Here is a 19,374-nt window from a genome sequence, read left to right on the forward strand (position 1 = left end):
GAAACAATATGAACATTTATGATGCATTTTATGAATTAAATTTGAAACTTAATGAATGATGATAAAATTCACAGTAAAGATATCTAGGTCTTTTCTCTTCATGTGCATGAGAGTTTGCCTACATGTATGTACATGTACAGTGAAAGCAAAAGTTATATCTTAAATTTTAATTACTATGCCTAAGAGAGCCAGGTAACAAAAATGCCTCTAACCTGTAAGCCCCTTGTCAAAGCACAGATACTTTCTGGAATGCCTGAGGCTCTTGTTGATGGGATAAAACAAGCCATATATATATATATATATATATATATATATATATATATATATATAAATATATAAATATATATATATAAATCATGTTTGCTTTAATACGATACTGGTCGAAGAGGGTCACACTGGTACATAAATTACATTTTCTCAGCTCCAGAACCACGTAAGGACAGAGCAGTCTGGTATCTAAGGTTGAAGGGTGATGATTCCGGGTTAGGACCATTTCTTCGAGATGTTGAGATGGTCTAGCTGGTCTGCAATGTATCTATGTTTAGGGAACTTGGAAGTGGCTGCTGCCTTGATGGCTTCAAAAGCCTGGGCCCTTCGCTCCGCAGCGTGGCCGTACTCCTGCTCCGCTGTCATGTAGGGCATGCTCAGCCAGTAGTGGTTCTCGGCCTCCACCTCCAGGCGACGGATCATGTTCTCCTTCGCTTGGAAAGACACGGTCCGCGGTCGCCGGTGCTTCCCGATCCACTGCCTGCCCGGAATGCGGCCGCGGAGGAGGACAGCGGTGAGGAACATGGTGCCTCCTCGCGAACGAACCGACTGGGGACGTGCTCCCCGCAGCGTTCCCCGTACACTGACCGACGCAGCGGCGCACGCGCGCTCCCTCCGGGGCTTTCTGGGGGGCCAACAAGCCATATTTTTACATCCTTAAATAAGTTTATTTGAACCATCTGCACCGAACATGCTTGATCTCATATGGGCAGGTTGTATGTGGGTAGGAAATACATCAGGATGCATGCTTGCCCGATAGAACCTGATGGGACATAAAGTGGCTGTGTGTCTTTGTCTTTTTAAGCCTCTGAAATACATGATGCATGGCCAAGTATGGACCCAAGTATGGAACTTGCCAGAGTTCATCCACCTGCCCAGTATTTAATTAAAGCTTGTTTCAAATCTGGCTTAAAATTGTGGTAGTGGTCTTATTCTGGACTGGTGATTTAAATTTTTTTTTCTGGAAGCCCCAGCAAGATTCAGACCGCCCGCTCAAATTCTAAAGCTGGACCTTCATTCTGGAACTCTAGGGCTGAGGAGCCACCTCAGGAGGCCTGCGCCTTGAGAGAGTCCAAGGCTCCGTGGCTGCCTTTGGTTTGTGGACTCTTGGGCTGAACTGCCATGCTGAGAAATGCAGCACCCATAAAGGCCTCCTCATGAGTCATAGTCACTCTGTTCTCTAGGATCCTGGTCTGGGACATGCAGGGAATTGAAAGGGATCTCAATATTTTCCAGGGCAAATACTAAGACATCACCTGGCTGCCAAGTTCTGGTTGATTCGAAAGTTTTGTTTGTCTCTTTTATGTATGTGGATTGGTCTGTGTTTTTTGATGTGTCTTTACATTTTGCTACACACATGGATCTGAGACAGAAATGGATATTTTTTTTCTGTCTCTGTTGTTGCCAAGCCTCCAACTACCACCACTACCATGACTACTTTTACGGCTGGGGCTCAGAGTTTATCTCTGAATTCTGACTTCACTGACTTCAGGTTTGCAGCTCAAATGTCTGTTGGGTGTGTATAACATTGGAGTTGTTTGGTATTGCTCTGCTTTATTGGAAAGCTGCCTCTAGAGTGGCTTTATGGCTCTTCCTTCTTTAGACCCAAGCACCTTTAAAGCTTTCATCTATGTCCTGTGTCAGTCAAGCCACTTGTCAATGTGACAGAGAGAAAAGGGCAAAGAACGGCCAAAAAATTAGATTGTGTGTTAACGTGAGAATTTGGTACCCCGTGATTTATAAGTTATTTTTATCGAGTATGTTAAAAATCTGTAACATTTATGGGAAAAGTTAAGTAAAACTTATAACACAGAGTTGATGGTTAAAAATCTATGCATAAGTAATCTTAAAGGAACCGTGTGACATGATTCCATCGTGGTCTATAAGTAACATGTGGCTTGCCACCATCTTTAGGCCACCACATGGCTGGTTGCCACCACTGATAGGGTTGGAGAGGGCAGATGTCATTTGAATTCACCACCATCTTTGGGCAGCCACCTGCGAAGTGGAAATTTCTGGTTTCTTTGGAAATTTCTGGTTTAAGTTGTGTCATGTGATGTTTTTCTGGAAGCTGTCTTACAAGAAGATGTTTTGCTGAAGCAGACATGTGAGAAGATGTTTTGTTGAGAACAGACATGTGGTGTTTTTCTGGAAGCTGCCTTATCAAAGGGCATATGATATTTTGCTGGAGCAGCTACTTGAGAGGGTTTGTGATTTTTAGAAAGAATATAAACATAACTCTTCAGAGAGTGAGAGGATGCTTTTGCATTGGTTCACCTTACAGCACTTTGCTGCTCTTCACTGACCTTTGATTGCTATGACTTCAGAGAGGGAAAAATGCCAAACTTCTCATGGTATCCTGGCTGCTTCACGCGACTTCTGCAGACTTGTGCCAATTCAGTGGAGTAGTTTCTTCTGGATTGACATGCAGATGCACATGTTTATGCTCACAAACACACACACTCATTAATGTTAGAAGAAGAAAAACAACAACCCAGCATGTTAAAAAAGTGAGGCTGTCATGAGTGTGTTATTCTAGAAACAAGACAAGCATGCTTGTGTCTTTCCACAATGTCAGAATGCATTGAACAACAATAAACTCACAACGTTTAGAGGCTCAGTGACAGCAGTTTAACATGCAATCCTCCTACCTTGGTATCTGTCCAAGTGAATACAAGCTCCCCCCCCATCTTAATTACTAATATCAACTCTGATACCACACAGCACACGGTAACTATATCCATATGTCTCTATACAGATATATGGACTGCAGAGCAAACACACGTTTAACAGCCTACAGCAGAGTTTAAAGAGGCTTTGGAAGTGTAGTAAGAGTCTGTATCTCACAATATCCAACCAGGCCAGGCATGGCAGCACACGCCTTTAATGCCAGGCAGATGGACCTCTTCAATTTGAACCACACAGCTCTAGGAGGGAGGGAACTGCTTTGGAACTGGTTGTCAGGGATGCTAAAGTCAGATTTGGGATCAAAGAATTAAGCTTTGAGGTAAAAAGCCTGAACTAGGTCTGGAACAAGAAACCAGTTATGCACAGGAAATGACAGGTCTGGTCCAGGTCCAGACAAGCACGAAGGTCAGGCATGATAGTAGGTTCCTCGGTGGTGCAGGAGAAGAGTCAGGGAGTCCTCAGTTCTTCACACACACACACACACACACACACACACACACACACACACACACAGACACACACACACACACACACACACACACACACACACACACACACACACACACCAGGTGTCAGATGACAGGTTTGGTGTATGGCCACACCTTCACAGTATTAGGTGCCACTTTATGGACTCCAGATGATGGAGTTTCACCCCATCCTCCATCTGTTGTGTCTGATAAGTTCTTGGGCCTCCATTCCCTGACATGATTTTAAAATGCACAGGTGCCCCTACAGTTTCAAGTCTCCCCAATATCTGTACGTATACTGTGACTCCCATTGTGTTCTTGGGAATAAGCCATTTATCAATCTGGGCTAGACCCACATGGCAGCTCACAACCATCTATAATTCCAGTTCCAGGGGTCCAATGCCTTCTTCTGGCCTCTGTGGGCAACAGGCATGCACATGGTGCACAGACATTCATGCAGCCAAAACACCTACATACATAAAATAAAATAATATTACAAAAAGCCCTAAAAGATTTTAGCCAGGCAAGGGGTGCATGCCTGTGACCTCATCACTTGGGAGAGTGAATCAAGAGGATCAGAAACACAAGGATGTCCCTGTTACATGGGGAGTTGGCAGCCATCTTGGGATCTTGGGCTAAAGGAAGACTTTATCTCAGAGAGAAAGAGAGAGAGAGAGAGAGGAAGGAGAGAGAGAGAAAGAGAGAGAGAGAGAGAGAGAGAGAGAGAGAGAGAGAGAGAGAGAGAAATATTTTTAAATATCAAAGAGTTTTCACACATAGACAATTCACAATTCAAATATCCATGAAAGAAGGATGACTAAGTATCCAGAGACCAGGCCACAGCCTAAAGCCTCAGAAGACCAGAGGCCACAAACAAAAATTTGCTCCCTAGTGAGCAGCTACTGAGAAGTGGTAACTGTCAACATTAGGAGCTGAGGTCCTGCCAGGTGTAGTGACAATGACACACTCCTTTAATCCCAGCACTCTGGAGGCAGAAGCTGTGAGTTCAAGGGCAGCCTGGTCTATAGAGCAGTCTAATGGGGCTTTACAGTGAGACTCTGTCTTAAAAAATCAACAACAATGCAAAAAATAAAAAAATAAAAATCAAACCGAGGCCCTAAAGGAGGGCTTCAGGATTCTAGTTCCCTTGGAGGGCTTTACAGGACCCTGCCCTTTCTTCTTCTTTTCTTCTTCTTTCTTCTTTCTTCTTTCTTCTTTTTCTTCTTTCTTCTTTCTTCTTTCTTCTTTCTTCTTTCTTCTCCTCCTCCTCCTCCTCCTCCCCCTCCTCCCCCTCCTCCCCCTCCTCCCCCTCCTCCCCCTCCTCTCCCTCCTCCCCCTCCTCCCCCCTCCCCCTCCCCCTCCCCCTCCTCCCCCCCTCCTCCCCCCTCCTCCTCCCCCCCCTTTAAAAACATTTAAAAGCTCATTAGATGATTAAATGTTTTAAAACATTTAAAAGCTCATTAGATTGTCTGAACCACAGGACAATGCCAGAGCAGATTTATATAATAGACATATTGTAGGCCTTTCAAAAATAATTGGCCATACAGTCTTATTCTTTACAGCATCAAAAGAGTAATAGCTTAAGACAACAATTTATCATTTCTAGAAAGTGTACAAGTTAAAATGCAAAAATTTGTTCTCAATATTTTCAATTTTTCATAATGGTCTTAAGCCTTGAGGACTTATATATAATCAATTTTGACAAATAGATGTTACTAATTTTTGATTAAAATATGTACATGTGAGTTGACACCTTTTAGACCTTTTAGTTGCAACTAAAAATATAATTAGTTTTTGCCTATATTATTTTCCTGTGCTTGGTGTTGCATATCAGACTAAGATAGATAATGGAACTGACTATTACAGTTATTTGGCTACAGTCAAACATTTGAGATGTTTTGTTGACAACTTTAATACCAGGATTCCTTATTATCCTCAAGGACAAGAAATTATGAAAGAGATTTTGAAACTTTAAAATAATATTTTCATAACTCTGTAAATATGGGAAAAGCAGTTAATGGTGCTTCTTCCCTGGTTTTACAGGTAATTCTAAAAAATTGACTTTTTTAAACTAGAAAGGGGGAATTATACCCCAAGGTCACCAAAAGCACACCTTGCTTTTGTCTTGTTTTAAATTTTCTACAAACTGATTTTAAAGGTCAGTCTGCAGTGGATTGCCCCTGGCATCCAGTTACTTCTAACTCATTTGCCAGGGTCTTGTGGAGAGACCCCTTAACAGTACTTGGTGTGGTCCCGATCCTGTTTTAATTTGGGGTCGTGGGTCAGTCTACATTTTTCAGAAAAAGAAATCGGAGCCTGATGGCTGCCTGAAAGATTGGTCCATCAAGTGAACACAGATCTTGAGCCTAATAATTATGATTCTGATAATGAAGAATCTGATAACAAAATCTAGCCAGATACATTATCATATGTTAACTATGGAAGACCACGAGACTCTAGGCTGTTACTCTATCCAGGGTGTTCCCAAGTCTCATCTCCACCCAACCTAAAAGAGGGGACTTCCGCCCCTAGACCAAGCAGAGAGGGGCCACCCAGAACCCCCTCTGTCTGGCAATCTGAATTCTTGCATAGGCTGTGAGGTGAAGCACTGCAAGGGAATATAAATAAAAGTTAAAAATATGTTTCTGGGTTCCCTGAGGGACAAGCCTGACTGCATAGGGGTTGATGTCAAAAGTATCCCCTCTCCAGGAAAAAGACATCGGGATGGGTATGGCCCTTATACCTCACTGGACAACGACAGGAGGACTGGAGCCATTACAAGGTCCCCTTTAATTACTGGAGGTCAGGCCTCTATCCCCCGCCTTGGCAAGATTAGAATCACCACGGTCCTTCTATACTTGGAGAAGAGATGAGATGTCAGGGACAGTCCTGCCTGTACACTGGGGGCCTAAAATCAAGAATAGGCCTGATTTACTTGTCTGCTCAAAGTCTTGGGTCTCCATGGAAAAACACTGAAATAGAGGACTATAAACTATTGTAAACAGACAGCTTTTGTTGAAATCTACCAGCCTGAGTAGTCATAGACCTTGTATCTGATACCTGTCAACCAGCAGTTGGATTAGATACTAAAACATTTCCACTTTCAACCTTATTTCCTACTTGGCTTGGATAATCATGTTGCTGTTAACTTTTGAACCTTGTGTCTCAAGCAGATAGGTTGCCTTCACACAAAGATCTCTCTCAGCAAGCCTGGCTACTCTGTACCCCAGATGGGATGAAATCGTGTACCCCACACAGCTGCTTCAACTGGACCTGTTCCTTCTGACCTATCCTCAGATGGGCTCCATAAACCCTGGACAGCAGGACACAGCCAACTCTCCTAAGACTGGACAAACATCCCCCATACCCATTCTTCTAGGTTCCCCCTAGAGACACGTCACCCCCAATGTCAGCAGGAAGTAGCCAGATATCATGATGACCCTATTCCTGCTTCACCTCTCTCTAACTTTTCTTTTTAATTTAACCAAAACGGGGGAACTATGCCCTTCCCCCACACTGCCAACCTGTCCAGGTTGAGCAGGCCAGAACATGCTGTTTACCACTAGAGATCAAATAACAAAGGACCTGGGAAGCTGGAGACCTGCAGTCTGCCACAGGAGTTGAGCTGAATGGATTGCCTGCTGAGCTTGCTTGCTACACCTCTGGCCCATGATTAAGGATGCACACCCCTCACCCACAGATGCTGAGCTATCCTTGACACCTTCCAGACTGCTATCTCCTTGCCCAGCCCCTGGGCTGAACCGAGAAGAGACTCTGGAGGGGGTTGGGAGGGCTTCCCCTTTATATGTGAAAGCAAATTATTAAACTATAAGCCTTGATCAGAGCACTTTTCTTGGCTTCATCTCTTCTCGCCCTCCGTCCCCTCTCATTCCCAGCCCCCTTTTCAGGTGAACCCAATTGACTTGTGGCCATGGGTGGTTATAATCTTCAACAAAATTATAGAAGAAAAAATTTCTAATATAAGGAAAGAGATGCCTGTAGATGTACAAGAAGCTTACAGAACACCAAACAGATTAAACCATAAAAGAAAATCCTTCTGCCACATAATAGTCAAAACACTTAATAAACAGAACAAGGAAAGAACTTCAGAAACTGCAAGGGGGAAAAGGTCCAGTAACATATAAAGGCATACCTATCAGAATTACACCTGAATTCCCAACTGAGATTCAAAGTTAGGGCCTCAGCAGAAATCTTGTAGACCCTAAGAAACCACAGATGTCAGTCAGACTATTATACCCAGAAAACCTTTTGAAAAACTACTATACCCAGAAATAGATAAAGAAACCAGGAATTTCCATGACAAAACCAAATTTAAATAATACCTTTTCACTAACCCAGTCCAAATGAGGCCAACTACACTCAAGAAAATATAAGAAATAAATAATTTCACACCATTAAAACTGTAGAGTGAAAAATTATAAAGGCCATTTTATGAAATATGTGTAGATTTTTCCGCCTTACAGAACTCGGAACTGAAAATAAGATTTCAGGCCTTCACATTCCAGGTGAAGGACACTTGCTGGATTACATTCCCCAAGCCTCGCCCAAGGCAGGAAGGCATTCCTGACTACAGATAAAGATGCTACCACCTAGGTGGGGCCATAGCCCTATAGCCGGAAAAAGTAAAGATAGTAATCTGAAATGGCAGAATAGGACACAATAGCATGGTGAAAACCACATTTTTGAGAAGAATGAGTGTGCAGAGTGATCTCACATGACTCTAGATCATTTGGGCTAGATTCTCTGAAATGTTCCACTGTTCTTGGTTACCCCTCCCTTGGTCTTCCCAGTGCCATGTCCAAAATTTGTAAAACAACCAATCATGTGTAAGCGCGTGAAAATGCCTTCCTCCCCCCACCCCATGCTATAAAAGACCCTTTAACCCACCACACGGGGCCAAAAACCCTGCTCTTGGAGCTAAAGAGCTTGTCGTTTTTGACCGCCGTCTCCTCCCCTAATAAACCTCTGCTGATTGCATCCAGGTATAGTTTCTTGTGATTTTTGGGTGGTCGCGATCCGGAGGTTTGAGGAAGGGTCTCCCGAGTATGGGGGGTCTTCAAAACCAATCCAAGAAAAACACATACAAATACACACAACCACCATCAACATCAAAATAACAGGAAGTATCAATCATTGGTCATTAGTAACTCTCAACATCAGTGATCTCAATTCCCAAATAAAAAGACCACAAGCTACCAGAATGGATGCATAAACAAGATTCATCATTCTGCTATATACAAGAAACACATCTCATCAACAAAGATAGTCATTATCTCAGTATAAAGGGCTGGAAAAAGGTTTTCCAAGTAAATGGATCCAAGAATCAAGCTAGAGTAGCCATTTGAATATCTAATAAAATAGACTTGCAACTGAAAGCAATCAAAAGATACAGGGAAGTACACCTCATACTCATCAAAAGAAAAAACCACTAAGAGGAAATCTCAATTCAGAACATCTATGCCCAAAATGCAAGGGCAGCCACTTTAAAAAAAAAAAAAAAGAAAACATATTAAATCTTAAATTACATATTGAACCCCACACATTAATAGTGGGAGACTTCAACACCCCACTCTCACCAACAGACAGGTCATTGAGACATAAACTAAACAGAGAAATAATGAAACTGACAGAGACTATTATTCAAATGGACCTAACAGATACCTATAGAAGATTTGATCCAAACACAAAAGAATATACCTTCTTCTCAGCACCTCAATACATAATCTAATTTACCAAATTAATTTAATTTACTAAATAATCAGTCACAAAACAAGCCTCAACAGATATAAGAAGACAGAAATAACCCTATGTAGCTTCTCAGATCACTATGGATTAAAGCTGGACTTCAACAACAAGACGACCCTATTCCTGCTTCACCTCTCTCTAACTTTTCTTTTTAATTTAACCAAAACGGGGGAACTATGCCCTTCCCCCACACTGCCAACCTGTCCAGGTTGAGCAGGCCAGAACATGCTGTTTACCACTAGAGATCAAATAACAAAGGACCTGGGAAGCTGGAGACCTGCAGTCTGCCACAGGAGTTGAGCTGAATGGATTGCCTGCTGAGCTTGCTTGCTACACCTCTGGCCCATGATTAAGGATGCACACCCCTCACCCACAGATGCTGAGCTATCCTTGACACCTTCCAGACTGCTATCTCCTTGCCCAGCCCCTGGGCTGAACCGAGAAGAGACTCTGGAGGGGGTTGGGAGGGCTTCCCCTTTATATGTGAAAGCAAATTATTAAACTATAAGCCTTGATCAGAGCACTTTTCTTGGCTTCATCTCTTCTCGCCCTCCGTCCCCTCTCATTCCCAGCCCCCTTTTCAGGTGAACCCAATTGACTTGTGGCCATGGGTGGTTATAATCTTCAACAAAATTATAGAAGAAAAAATTTCTAATATAAGGAAAGAGATGCCTGTAGATGTACAAGAAGCTTACAGAACACCAAACAGATTAAACCATAAAAGAAAATCCTTCTGCCACATAATAGTCAAAACACTTAATAAACAGAACAAGGAAAGAACTTCAGAAACTGCAAGGGGGAAAAGGTCCAGTAACATATAAAGGCATACCTATCAGAATTACACCTGAATTCCCAACTGAGATTCAAAGTTAGGGCCTCAGCAGAAATCTTGTAGACCCTAAGAAACCACAGATGTCAGTCAGACTATTATACCCAGAAAACCTTTTGAAAAACTACTATACCCAGAAATAGATAAAGAAACCAGGAATTTCCATGACAAAACCAAATTTAAATAATACCTTTTCACTAACCCAGTCCAAATGAGGCCAACTACACTCAAGAAAATATAAGAAATAAATAATTTCACACCATTAAAACTGTAGAGTGAAAAATTATAAAGGCCATTTTATGAAATATGTGTAGATTTTTCCGCCTTACAGAACTCGGAACTGAAAATAAGATTTCAGGCCTTCACATTCCAGGTGAAGGACACTTGCTGGATTACATTCCCCAAGCCTCGCCCAAGGCAGGAAGGCATTCCTGACTACAGATAAAGATGCTACCACCTAGGTGGGGCCATAGCCCTATAGCCGGAAAAAGTAAAGATAGTAATCTGAAATGGCAGAATAGGACACAATAGCATGGTGAAAACCACATTTTTGAGAAGAATGAGTGTGCAGAGTGATCTCACATGACTCTAGATCATTTGGGCTAGATTCTCTGAAATGTTCCACTGTTCTTGGTTACCCCTCCCTTGGTCTTCCCAGTGCCATGTCCAAAATTTGTAAAACAACCAATCATGTGTAAGCGCGTGAAAATGCCTTCCTCCCCCCACCCCATGCTATAAAAGACCCTTTAACCCACCACACGGGGCCAAAAACCCTGCTCTTGGAGCTAAAGAGCTTGTCGTTTTTGACCGCCGTCTCCTCCCCTAATAAACCTCTGCTGATTGCATCCAGGTATAGTTTCTTGTGATTTTTGGGTGGTCGCGATCCGGAGGTTTGAGGAAGGGTCTCCCGAGTATGGGGGGTCTTCAAAACCAATCCAAGAAAAACACATACAAATACACACAACCACCATCAACATCAAAATAACAGGAAGTATCAATCATTGGTCATTAGTAACTCTCAACATCAGTGATCTCAATTCCCAAATAAAAAGACCACAAGCTACCAGAATGGATGCATAAACAAGATTCATCATTCTGCTATATACAAGAAACACATCTCATCAACAAAGATAGTCATTATCTCAGTATAAAGGGCTGGAAAAAGGTTTTCCAAGTAAATGGATCCAAGAATCAAGCTAGAGTAGCCATTTGAATATCTAATAAAATAGACTTGCAACTGAAAGCAATCAAAAGATACAGGGAAGTACACCTCATACTCATCAAAAGAAAAAACCACTAAGAGGAAATCTCAATTCAGAACATCTATGCCCAAAATGCAAGGGCAGCCACTTTCAAAAAAAAAAAAAAGAAAACATATTAAATCTTAAATTACATATTGAACCCCACACATTAATAGTGGGAGACTTCAACACCCCACTCTCACCAACAGACAGGTCATTGAGACATAAACTAAACAGAGAAATAATGAAACTGACAGAGACTATTATTCAAATGGACCTAACAGATACCTATAGAAGATTTGATCCAAACACAAAAGAATATACCTTCTTCTCAGCACCTCAATACATAATCTAATTTACCAAATTAATTTAATTTACTAAATAATCAGTCACAAAACAAGCCTCAACAGATATAAGAAGACAGAAATAACCCTATGTAGCTTCTCAGATCACTATGGATTAAAGCTGGACTTCAACAACAAGACGACCCTATTCCTGCTTCACCTCTCTCTAACTTTTCTTTTTAATTTAACCAAAACGGGGGAACTATGCCCTTCCCCCACACTGCCAACCTGTCCAGGTTGAGCAGGCCAGAACATGCTGTTTACCACTAGAGATCAAATAACAAAGGACCTGGGAAGCTGGAGACCTGCAGTCTGCCACAGGAGTTGAGCTGAATGGATTGCCTGCTGAGCTTGCTTGCTACACCTCTGGCCCATGATTAAGGATGCACACCCCTCACCCACAGATGCTGAGCTATCCTTGACACCTTCCAGACTGCTATCTCCTTGTTGGGATGAAGAGCACCCTCAGTCAACAGTAAGACGGGGGGGGGGGGGGGGGGGGGGGGTTGGGGGGGTAGGGGTGGTGGTGGTGGGGGGTGGTGGTGGTGGTGGTGGTGGTGGTGGTGGTAGATAACTCCATCTGTCCACCTGTGTGTGAATCTCACGTAGGTAAGTGAGTAACATGGGGAACACTCCCTCCAACCAATTTTTGAGCACGCTGCAAGAGCTCCTTGAGCAATGAAATCTTAAACTACAGAGAAGAATCCTAGAGGGCTTTTTTCGTGAGATAGATCGAGTGGCCCCGTGGTTCGCTCCCACGGGGTCTCTAACCATTGGTTCATGGGAGAAATTGGGTCGAGATCTTGATAGGGAGGCTGAGGAAGGGTCAGTGAAACCCGGGGTGAGGCCTCTTTGGAGCTTGATACACACCTGCTTGGACGATAAAAGATGTGTCGAGAGTGTAAAAGCGGGACAGAGACTGCTTCAAGAGCACCAGGAGAGCATGTCAGAAGAGGATAGGGTTTTTAAGGAAAGAAAAAAGGATAAGGGACATAAAGATAACAAAAAAGGAAAAGCTAGCAAAACAAAAGACAGGCCTAAACAGCCTGAACAGGATAAAAAGGAGAAAAAAGAAGAGGGGTTCACAAGAATTTACCCCTTCTTAAAAGAGTTGGAGATTTCCGATGAGTCGGGGTTAGCCTCTGAGGAGGAAGCAGAGCTCGAAGAAGAGGCCACTAAGTATAAACAAAAAAGATATGGTCCCAATCGAAAAGACGTTACTAAGATAAGGACAGATCGGAGACCAAAGGTGCAGACAGCGCCATCTTATAATCCTGAGTATAATAAGACAAAGGACAAACAGGAAGAGGATGAGTTAGACAAAATGGAGGAAGATCTAGAAGAGTTGCTAGCCAAAATGGAGGTGATAGCCCTTTCTAAAAGGAAAAAGAAGTAGGAGGGGAGAAAAGGCAGAAGTGGGCTTAAGCCACTGCCCTGGGCCGCATTTGGCTCCCCCTGCAGGAACGCTGCCTTATGCAGAGGTTCCACAGCCCCCGCCATTGAATCAGAGATCTTCTTTTTGCCCTCAGACGTGGAAGGAGGCCACAGGAGCCTTCCCTGTTTTTGAGGATGTCAATCAACAGAGATATCATGAACCCTTAGATTTTAAACAACTAAAGGCCTTGGCTGAGTCTGTCCAAGCATATGGAATTAATGCATCCTTTACTCAGGCATTGTTAGAGAGATTATCCTTGCATGCCATGACCCCATCAGATTGGATGAGTACAGTTAAAGCCTGTTTAACCATGGGTCAATATTTGAGCTGGAAGGCCCTGTACATCGAGTATGCTCAGAATCAGGCTCGGGCCAACAAAGCCGATGGCAAGGCTGCATGGTCCTTTGATATGTTAATGGGACAGGGTCAATGGGCTGCGAATCAGACAGTTTATCCCTTGCCGGTCTATGGCCAAATTAATACCATGGCCATAAAGGCATGGAGGTCCCTGCCCAATAAAGGGGAGGTATCAGGAAACTTGACGAAAGTCATTCAGGGACCCACAGAACCATTTTCTGACTTCATGGCGCATATGATGGAAGAAGCAGGGAGGATTTTTGGCAACCCAGATACAACCATGCCATTGATAGAGCAGCTCATCTACGAGCAGTTTACTAAGGAATGTAGGACCGCCATCACTCCGTGGAAGGCTAAAGGACTGCAGGCATGGATGAAGGCCTGCAGGGTGATAGGAGGCCTTTTGTCCAATGCAGGATTAGCAGCTGCTGTTTTACAAGCTACAAAAGGAGTAAGGAGAACCAGAGCCTGCTTTACTTGCGGGAAACCTGGGCATTTCAAAAAACAGTGCCCCGAGAGGAATAACAATATAAGACAACAAAGACAGGGCCCTGGGCTTTGTCCCAGATGTAAGAAGGGGAATCATTGGGCACATGAATGTCGCTCTGTCAAAGATATTAACGGACGCCTCCTAAGTAACAACTATGGTGGTGCTCATCCAAAAATCGGGCAGAAGGGCCCACGACCCCAGGGCCCACAAATGTATGGGGCCATTCAGGGTCCATCTCTGTGAATCCCTCAAAACCAAGGAGGGCCACTGCGGGTTCCACAGGATTGGACCTCAGTGCCACCACCAGACTCGTGCTGACACCACAAATGGGAGTGTAGCCTATAGAGTCTGACTTTTTAAGACCATTGCCCAAAGACACTGTAGGGCTACTCTTCAGACGATCTCTGAAGGGATTACAGATCGTTCCAGGAGTCATAGATTCAGACTATACTGGAAAAGTCAAAATATTGGCCTCCTCTCCGAGGGTTATGGCCATTTTCCCAGGGGACAGGATAGCCCAACTGTTACTACTACCCAGTTTGCACAGTCACTTTCCATCCCATAATAAAGTCAGAGGTAATGGTGGGCTTGGATCCACTGGGTCCCATTTCGCCTATTTTTCCCTGGAATTACAGGATCATCCCATGGTGATGCTCTGGGTAGAGGGTCAATCCTTTTGGGGGCTTTTAGACACAGGGGCAGACCACAACATCATATCTGCCCGTGACTGGCCTGCCAAATGGCTGACCCAGAGGTCTGCCCAAAACCTCTGAGGATTAGGCTATGAGTCCTCTCCTATGGTAAGCTGTAAGGAACTGGTATGGCTTTTCCAGGAAGGGAAAACAGGAAGGTTTACACCATATGTTCTGGACCTCCCGGTCACCTTATGGGGAAGGGACGTTTAAACACAATTAGGCATGAAACTTACAAATGATTACTCTGCCCAATCACAACGTATGATGCAGGGCATGGGCTATATGCCAGGCAAAGGACTGGGAAAGAATCTGCAGGGTAGCCCAGATGTGATAACTACACATCCCAAACATGATAGGACTGGGCTGGGCTTTTCTTAGGGGCCACTGAGGGAGGTATACCTATCACTTGGAAAACGGGGGACCCAGTGTGGGTCCCTCAGTGGCCGTTGCCTATAGAAAAGTTATAGGCGGCAAGAGCCTTGGTTCAAGAACAATTAGAGGCAGATAGGTGGAACTATCTCAGTCCCCCGGAACACCCCGATCTTCGTAATAAAAAAGAAATCGGGGAAGTGGAGACTGCTGCATGATTTGTGGGCCATCAATGCCCAGATGCAGCCTATGGGCCCCATTCAACGAGGCCTCCCTCTACTTTCTAGTCTGCCAGTGGAATGGCCTATTTTTATTATTGATATTAAAGATTGCTTTTTTTTTTCCATACCATTGGCTCCCACCGATTGTGAGCGGGTTGCTTTTACCGTTCCTGCCATAAATTATGAAGAACCCCATGCCTGTTATCAGTGGCGGGTATTGACACAAGGGATGGCCAACAGTCCTACTATGTGTTAGCTGTATGTGGGATGAGCTTTGCTGCCGGTTAGGCAGGCCTTCCCAAAAGTTAGAATTTGTCATTATATGGATGACATACTGCTGGCAGCTCCCACCAGAGACCAGCTGGACTCTGCTTATGCAGCATTGATTAAACAACTAGAGAAAGCACACTTATATGTGGCTCCAGAGAAGGTACAGACAGAAATGGTAGGAAGATTCCTGGGAGCAGTAATATCTCCCAGGAACATTAAACCTCAAAAAATAGACATAAGAAAATATCATATACGTACTCTAAATGATTTTCAGAAGTTATTGGGAGATATCAACTGGATTAGACCCTATCTAAAGATCCCCAATCATGAGTTGGTTCCTGTCGTGCCCCGCTTGTCCAGCAAGGAAGACGCGACAAACCGGATTCTTCTCAACAGCCTTTATTGGAAGCGCTCTTTTAGGTTTCTGGGAGAGACTAACTGGAATGCTCAGAATGGGCTACTTATATACCCCCAGCCCTGGGCGTGGCAAAGCACATGGAGGTGTCCGATTGGTCAATTTGCAATGACTCATTAGCATACTCATTAGCATACCCCGCCCGGGTGGGGTGATTGGCCAGGTTCGTGGTACCCTAGTTGTACCTTATTTGCATGCGCAGTGCACTGATGGTTTTCCCTGAAAGCCTTGAGTTAGCCGCCATCTTGGATAGTCGCCTCAGCAGCTGACGGGCGAATGTCAGCCTGTCAGCCGCTTTTGAGGCTGCGGTGCTGCTTCTCTCGGCTGGCAGCCACAGCCGCTTTTAGTCCGTGACGCCGAGAGAAAAAATGGGCAGCCGCCTTGAGTCGGCGGCTGCACCGTAAGAAAAAACGGGCAGCCGCTTTGAAGCGGTGGCTGCACTGTGAGAAAAAACGGCAGCGGAGGCAGTGCCGCTGCTTTTCAAGATGACAGACCTGCGGTGCCTTCCAGCCGTCAGGTCTGTCAGTTCAGCTTCCTACAGGTTCCCTTATTTGATATCTTGGAGGGGGACCCCCACTTGACCTCAACCAGGAGCCTCACACCGGACGCTAGGTTGGCCTTGAAAAAAGTGAAACTGCCCTAAGTAAGGCACAAATTACTCACGTCTGTGATGTGCATACCATCCTTTTGTGTGTTCTACAGACACTGAGACAACCTACTGCGGTATTATGGCAGGAGGGCCCCCTATTATGGATACATCCTCATGTTTCTCCTAATAAAATCTTGGAACACTATCTCACTGCCATTGCGCAGTTAGCTTTATTGGGCCTCAAGTCATGCTTGGCACACTTTGGTGTACCTCCAATGAGAACTATCACTCCTTACACTAGCCAACAAATACAAACCTTGTGTGTTGCCATAGATGACTGGACCATTCTTAGATGCAGCTTTGATGGGGATTTTGATAATCATCTTCCCAAGAACCCTGTCCTGCAGTTTTTTTGCTAATCACTCTGTTGTATTTTCAAAAATTACTGCTTCATTACCTATACCTGAGGCAGTGGACATATACACGGATGGCTCCAAAACGGGGGTTGGCAGTTATGTTGTTGGTTCTGAACCTCCAGTACAAATCCAGTTCACTCCTGGAACTCCACAGCTCGTGGAGTGCCAGATCGTTTTGGTGGTCTTCCAAACTTTCCCTTGCCCATTTAACTTGGTATCAGATTCCAGTTATGTAGTTAATGCTGTAGTTTCTTTGGAACTTGCAGGACCTATTAAGTCTAGTAGTCCTGTCTGCCACCTTCTCCAACAGATCCAGAAACTTATTTGGCTAAGGGAAAATAAGTTTTTCATCCAACACATAAGAGCCCATACTATGCTGCCAGGTCCTATGACAGAGCGTAATGCTCTGGTGGATGCTGCTACCTGCATGGAATTTGTCTTCCACACAGATGCTATCACCAAAGCCTCTGCTTTTCATAAGCAGTTTCATGTGCCATCTACCACACTCCATTATATGTTCTGCCTGCCACAAGTGGCAGCCAGAGATATTGCAATTAATTGTCCAGATTGTGCACAATTTCTTCATCCACCTCATACTGGCATTAACCCTAGAGGCCTGTTGCCTCTCAAACTCTGGCAAATGGATGTTACCCACATATCCCACTTTGGGACTCTTAAGTATGTTCACTTTTCTGTAGATACATGCTCAGACGTTGTCTATGCCTCTCCTCTGAGCGGGGAAAAGGTCCGCAATGTGATAAGTCACTGCCTGCATCTTGGGTGGCATGGGGCAAGCCCGATGTCATTAAAAGAGACAATGGACTGGCCTATGCATCCAGGCCCTTCACTACATTTTGTCAAAACATGAATGTGAAACATATCACTGGTTTGCCCTACAACCCTCAAGGTCAAGGTATCGTAGAACATGCCCATCGCACGCTAAAGGAACTGTTACAAAAACAAAAAGGGGGAATAGCTCACGGATACCCCCCAAAGGACCAACTCTCTTTAGCCCTCTTTACTCTAAATTTTTTGACACTTGATGTGGACGGACGCTCAGTGGCTGATCGGCATTCACTGTCCACCCTGACTGTTAAACAAGAAGTGAAATGGAAAGATGTCTTAACAGGCTCATGGTATGGTCAGGATCCGGTTATTTCCAGGTCCAGGGGAGCTGTTTATGCTTTTCCACAGGACCAGGAAGATCCGATTTGGGTCCCTGAATGCCTCACCAGATGCATTGGACCATCCCAGGACCGGGACAATGTGGTGGACACACATGAGGATCCAGACGCTGAGTCTACTGCTGTTGGTAACTCAGGAATTAGCCATCCAGCTGTGGGCGATAGCCAGAACTTGGCCAGTTCCCATGCCCATTCATAGCAATTCCCCGGTTCTGCCCACCTTTTTCTCCACCTCTTGTGAGCAAGATATGCCTTGAACTATTCCCACTCAGGAGGCCCCTGCAAGTTATACAGCCACCAATTATACCTTGGCAGGCACCTTATGTTTTTCCTTTAATAAGAGTGTCTCTCCATGCATTCTCTAAGCACCCCAGTATTTAGTGAATTGGCTAGATCCCATGGATCTAGGGGGAGTGGTCTCCGGAGTATTACACGAAGCTCTATCACAATTGAGCTCCTGTTCTAACCAGGGTTTGGGAGAGACGGGTACTAATTCTAGCTCCCCCCTTAATATTACCACCTTGCTTATGTCTCAGTACCTAATTATACCCTCTTGTAGTAATTCCACCAAAGGCAATTCCACTAAACGTAAAGTCCTGCCTAATTGTCCACCTTACCAAGATTTTCCCACTGATTATTCCCCTTGCCAGAGTCCCGATTATCAGGACACCCAGATATCTTCTGGATTTGAATTTAGCCCCCCTTTGTTTAAAGCCAAGTATATCAGTAAGTCCAAGATTGCAACCAGGCCAGTTAATATCTGGCCCTGGTATCAATGGCTACTTTCTAACAATAAGTCAGCCTTTACTTCTCTCATCCCATTTTCTAGGTTGAGAGGGGGTAATTTCTCATTAGTCAACATTATAATATCTGGTGGGAAGTCTGGTGTAATTCTGATAGGTCTGCCTTTATATGTTACTTGTCCTTCTTCCATTACTGCATTTAATATTCTTTCTTTGTGTTGTGCACTTGGTGTTTTGATTATTATGTGATGGGAGGTATTTCTTTTCTGGTCTAGTCTATTTGGCGTTCTATAGGGTTCTTGTATGTTTATGGGCATCTCGTTCTTTAGATTAGGGAAGTTTCCTTCTATAATTTTGTTGAAGATATTTATTGGCCCTTTAAGTTGGGAATCTTCACCCTCATCTATGCCTATTATCTTTAGGTTTGGTCTTCTCATTGTCCTGGATTTTCTGGATATTTTGTGTTAATAACTTTTTGCATTTTATGTTTTCTTTGACAGTTGTGTCAATATTTTCTATGGTATCTTCTGCACCTGAGATTTTCTCTTCTATCTCTTGCATTCTGTTGGTGATGCTTGCATCTATGAC

At 44.0% G+C, this 19,374-nt stretch overlaps 1 protein-coding gene across 1 annotated transcript; it reads right to left on the reverse strand.

Moving 5' to 3' along the window:
- Nucleotides 1-359: 359 nt before the first annotated feature.
- On the reverse strand, nucleotides 360-832 carry LOC117723303 (large ribosomal subunit protein mL63). Its single transcript, XM_034522838.2, has one exon. The coding sequence runs from the start codon at nucleotides 790-792 to the stop codon at nucleotides 484-486; it is 309 nt and encodes a 102-aa protein (XP_034378729.1). The 5' UTR covers nucleotides 793-832; the 3' UTR covers nucleotides 360-483.
- Between the last annotated feature and the right edge of the window lie 18,542 nt (nucleotides 833-19,374).

The sequence above is a fragment of the Arvicanthis niloticus genome, chromosome 18 (assembly GCF_011762505.2).
Source record: "Arvicanthis niloticus isolate mArvNil1 chromosome 18, mArvNil1.pat.X, whole genome shotgun sequence".
In the NCBI taxonomy this organism is placed as follows: Eukaryota; Metazoa; Chordata; class Mammalia; order Rodentia; family Muridae; genus Arvicanthis; species Arvicanthis niloticus.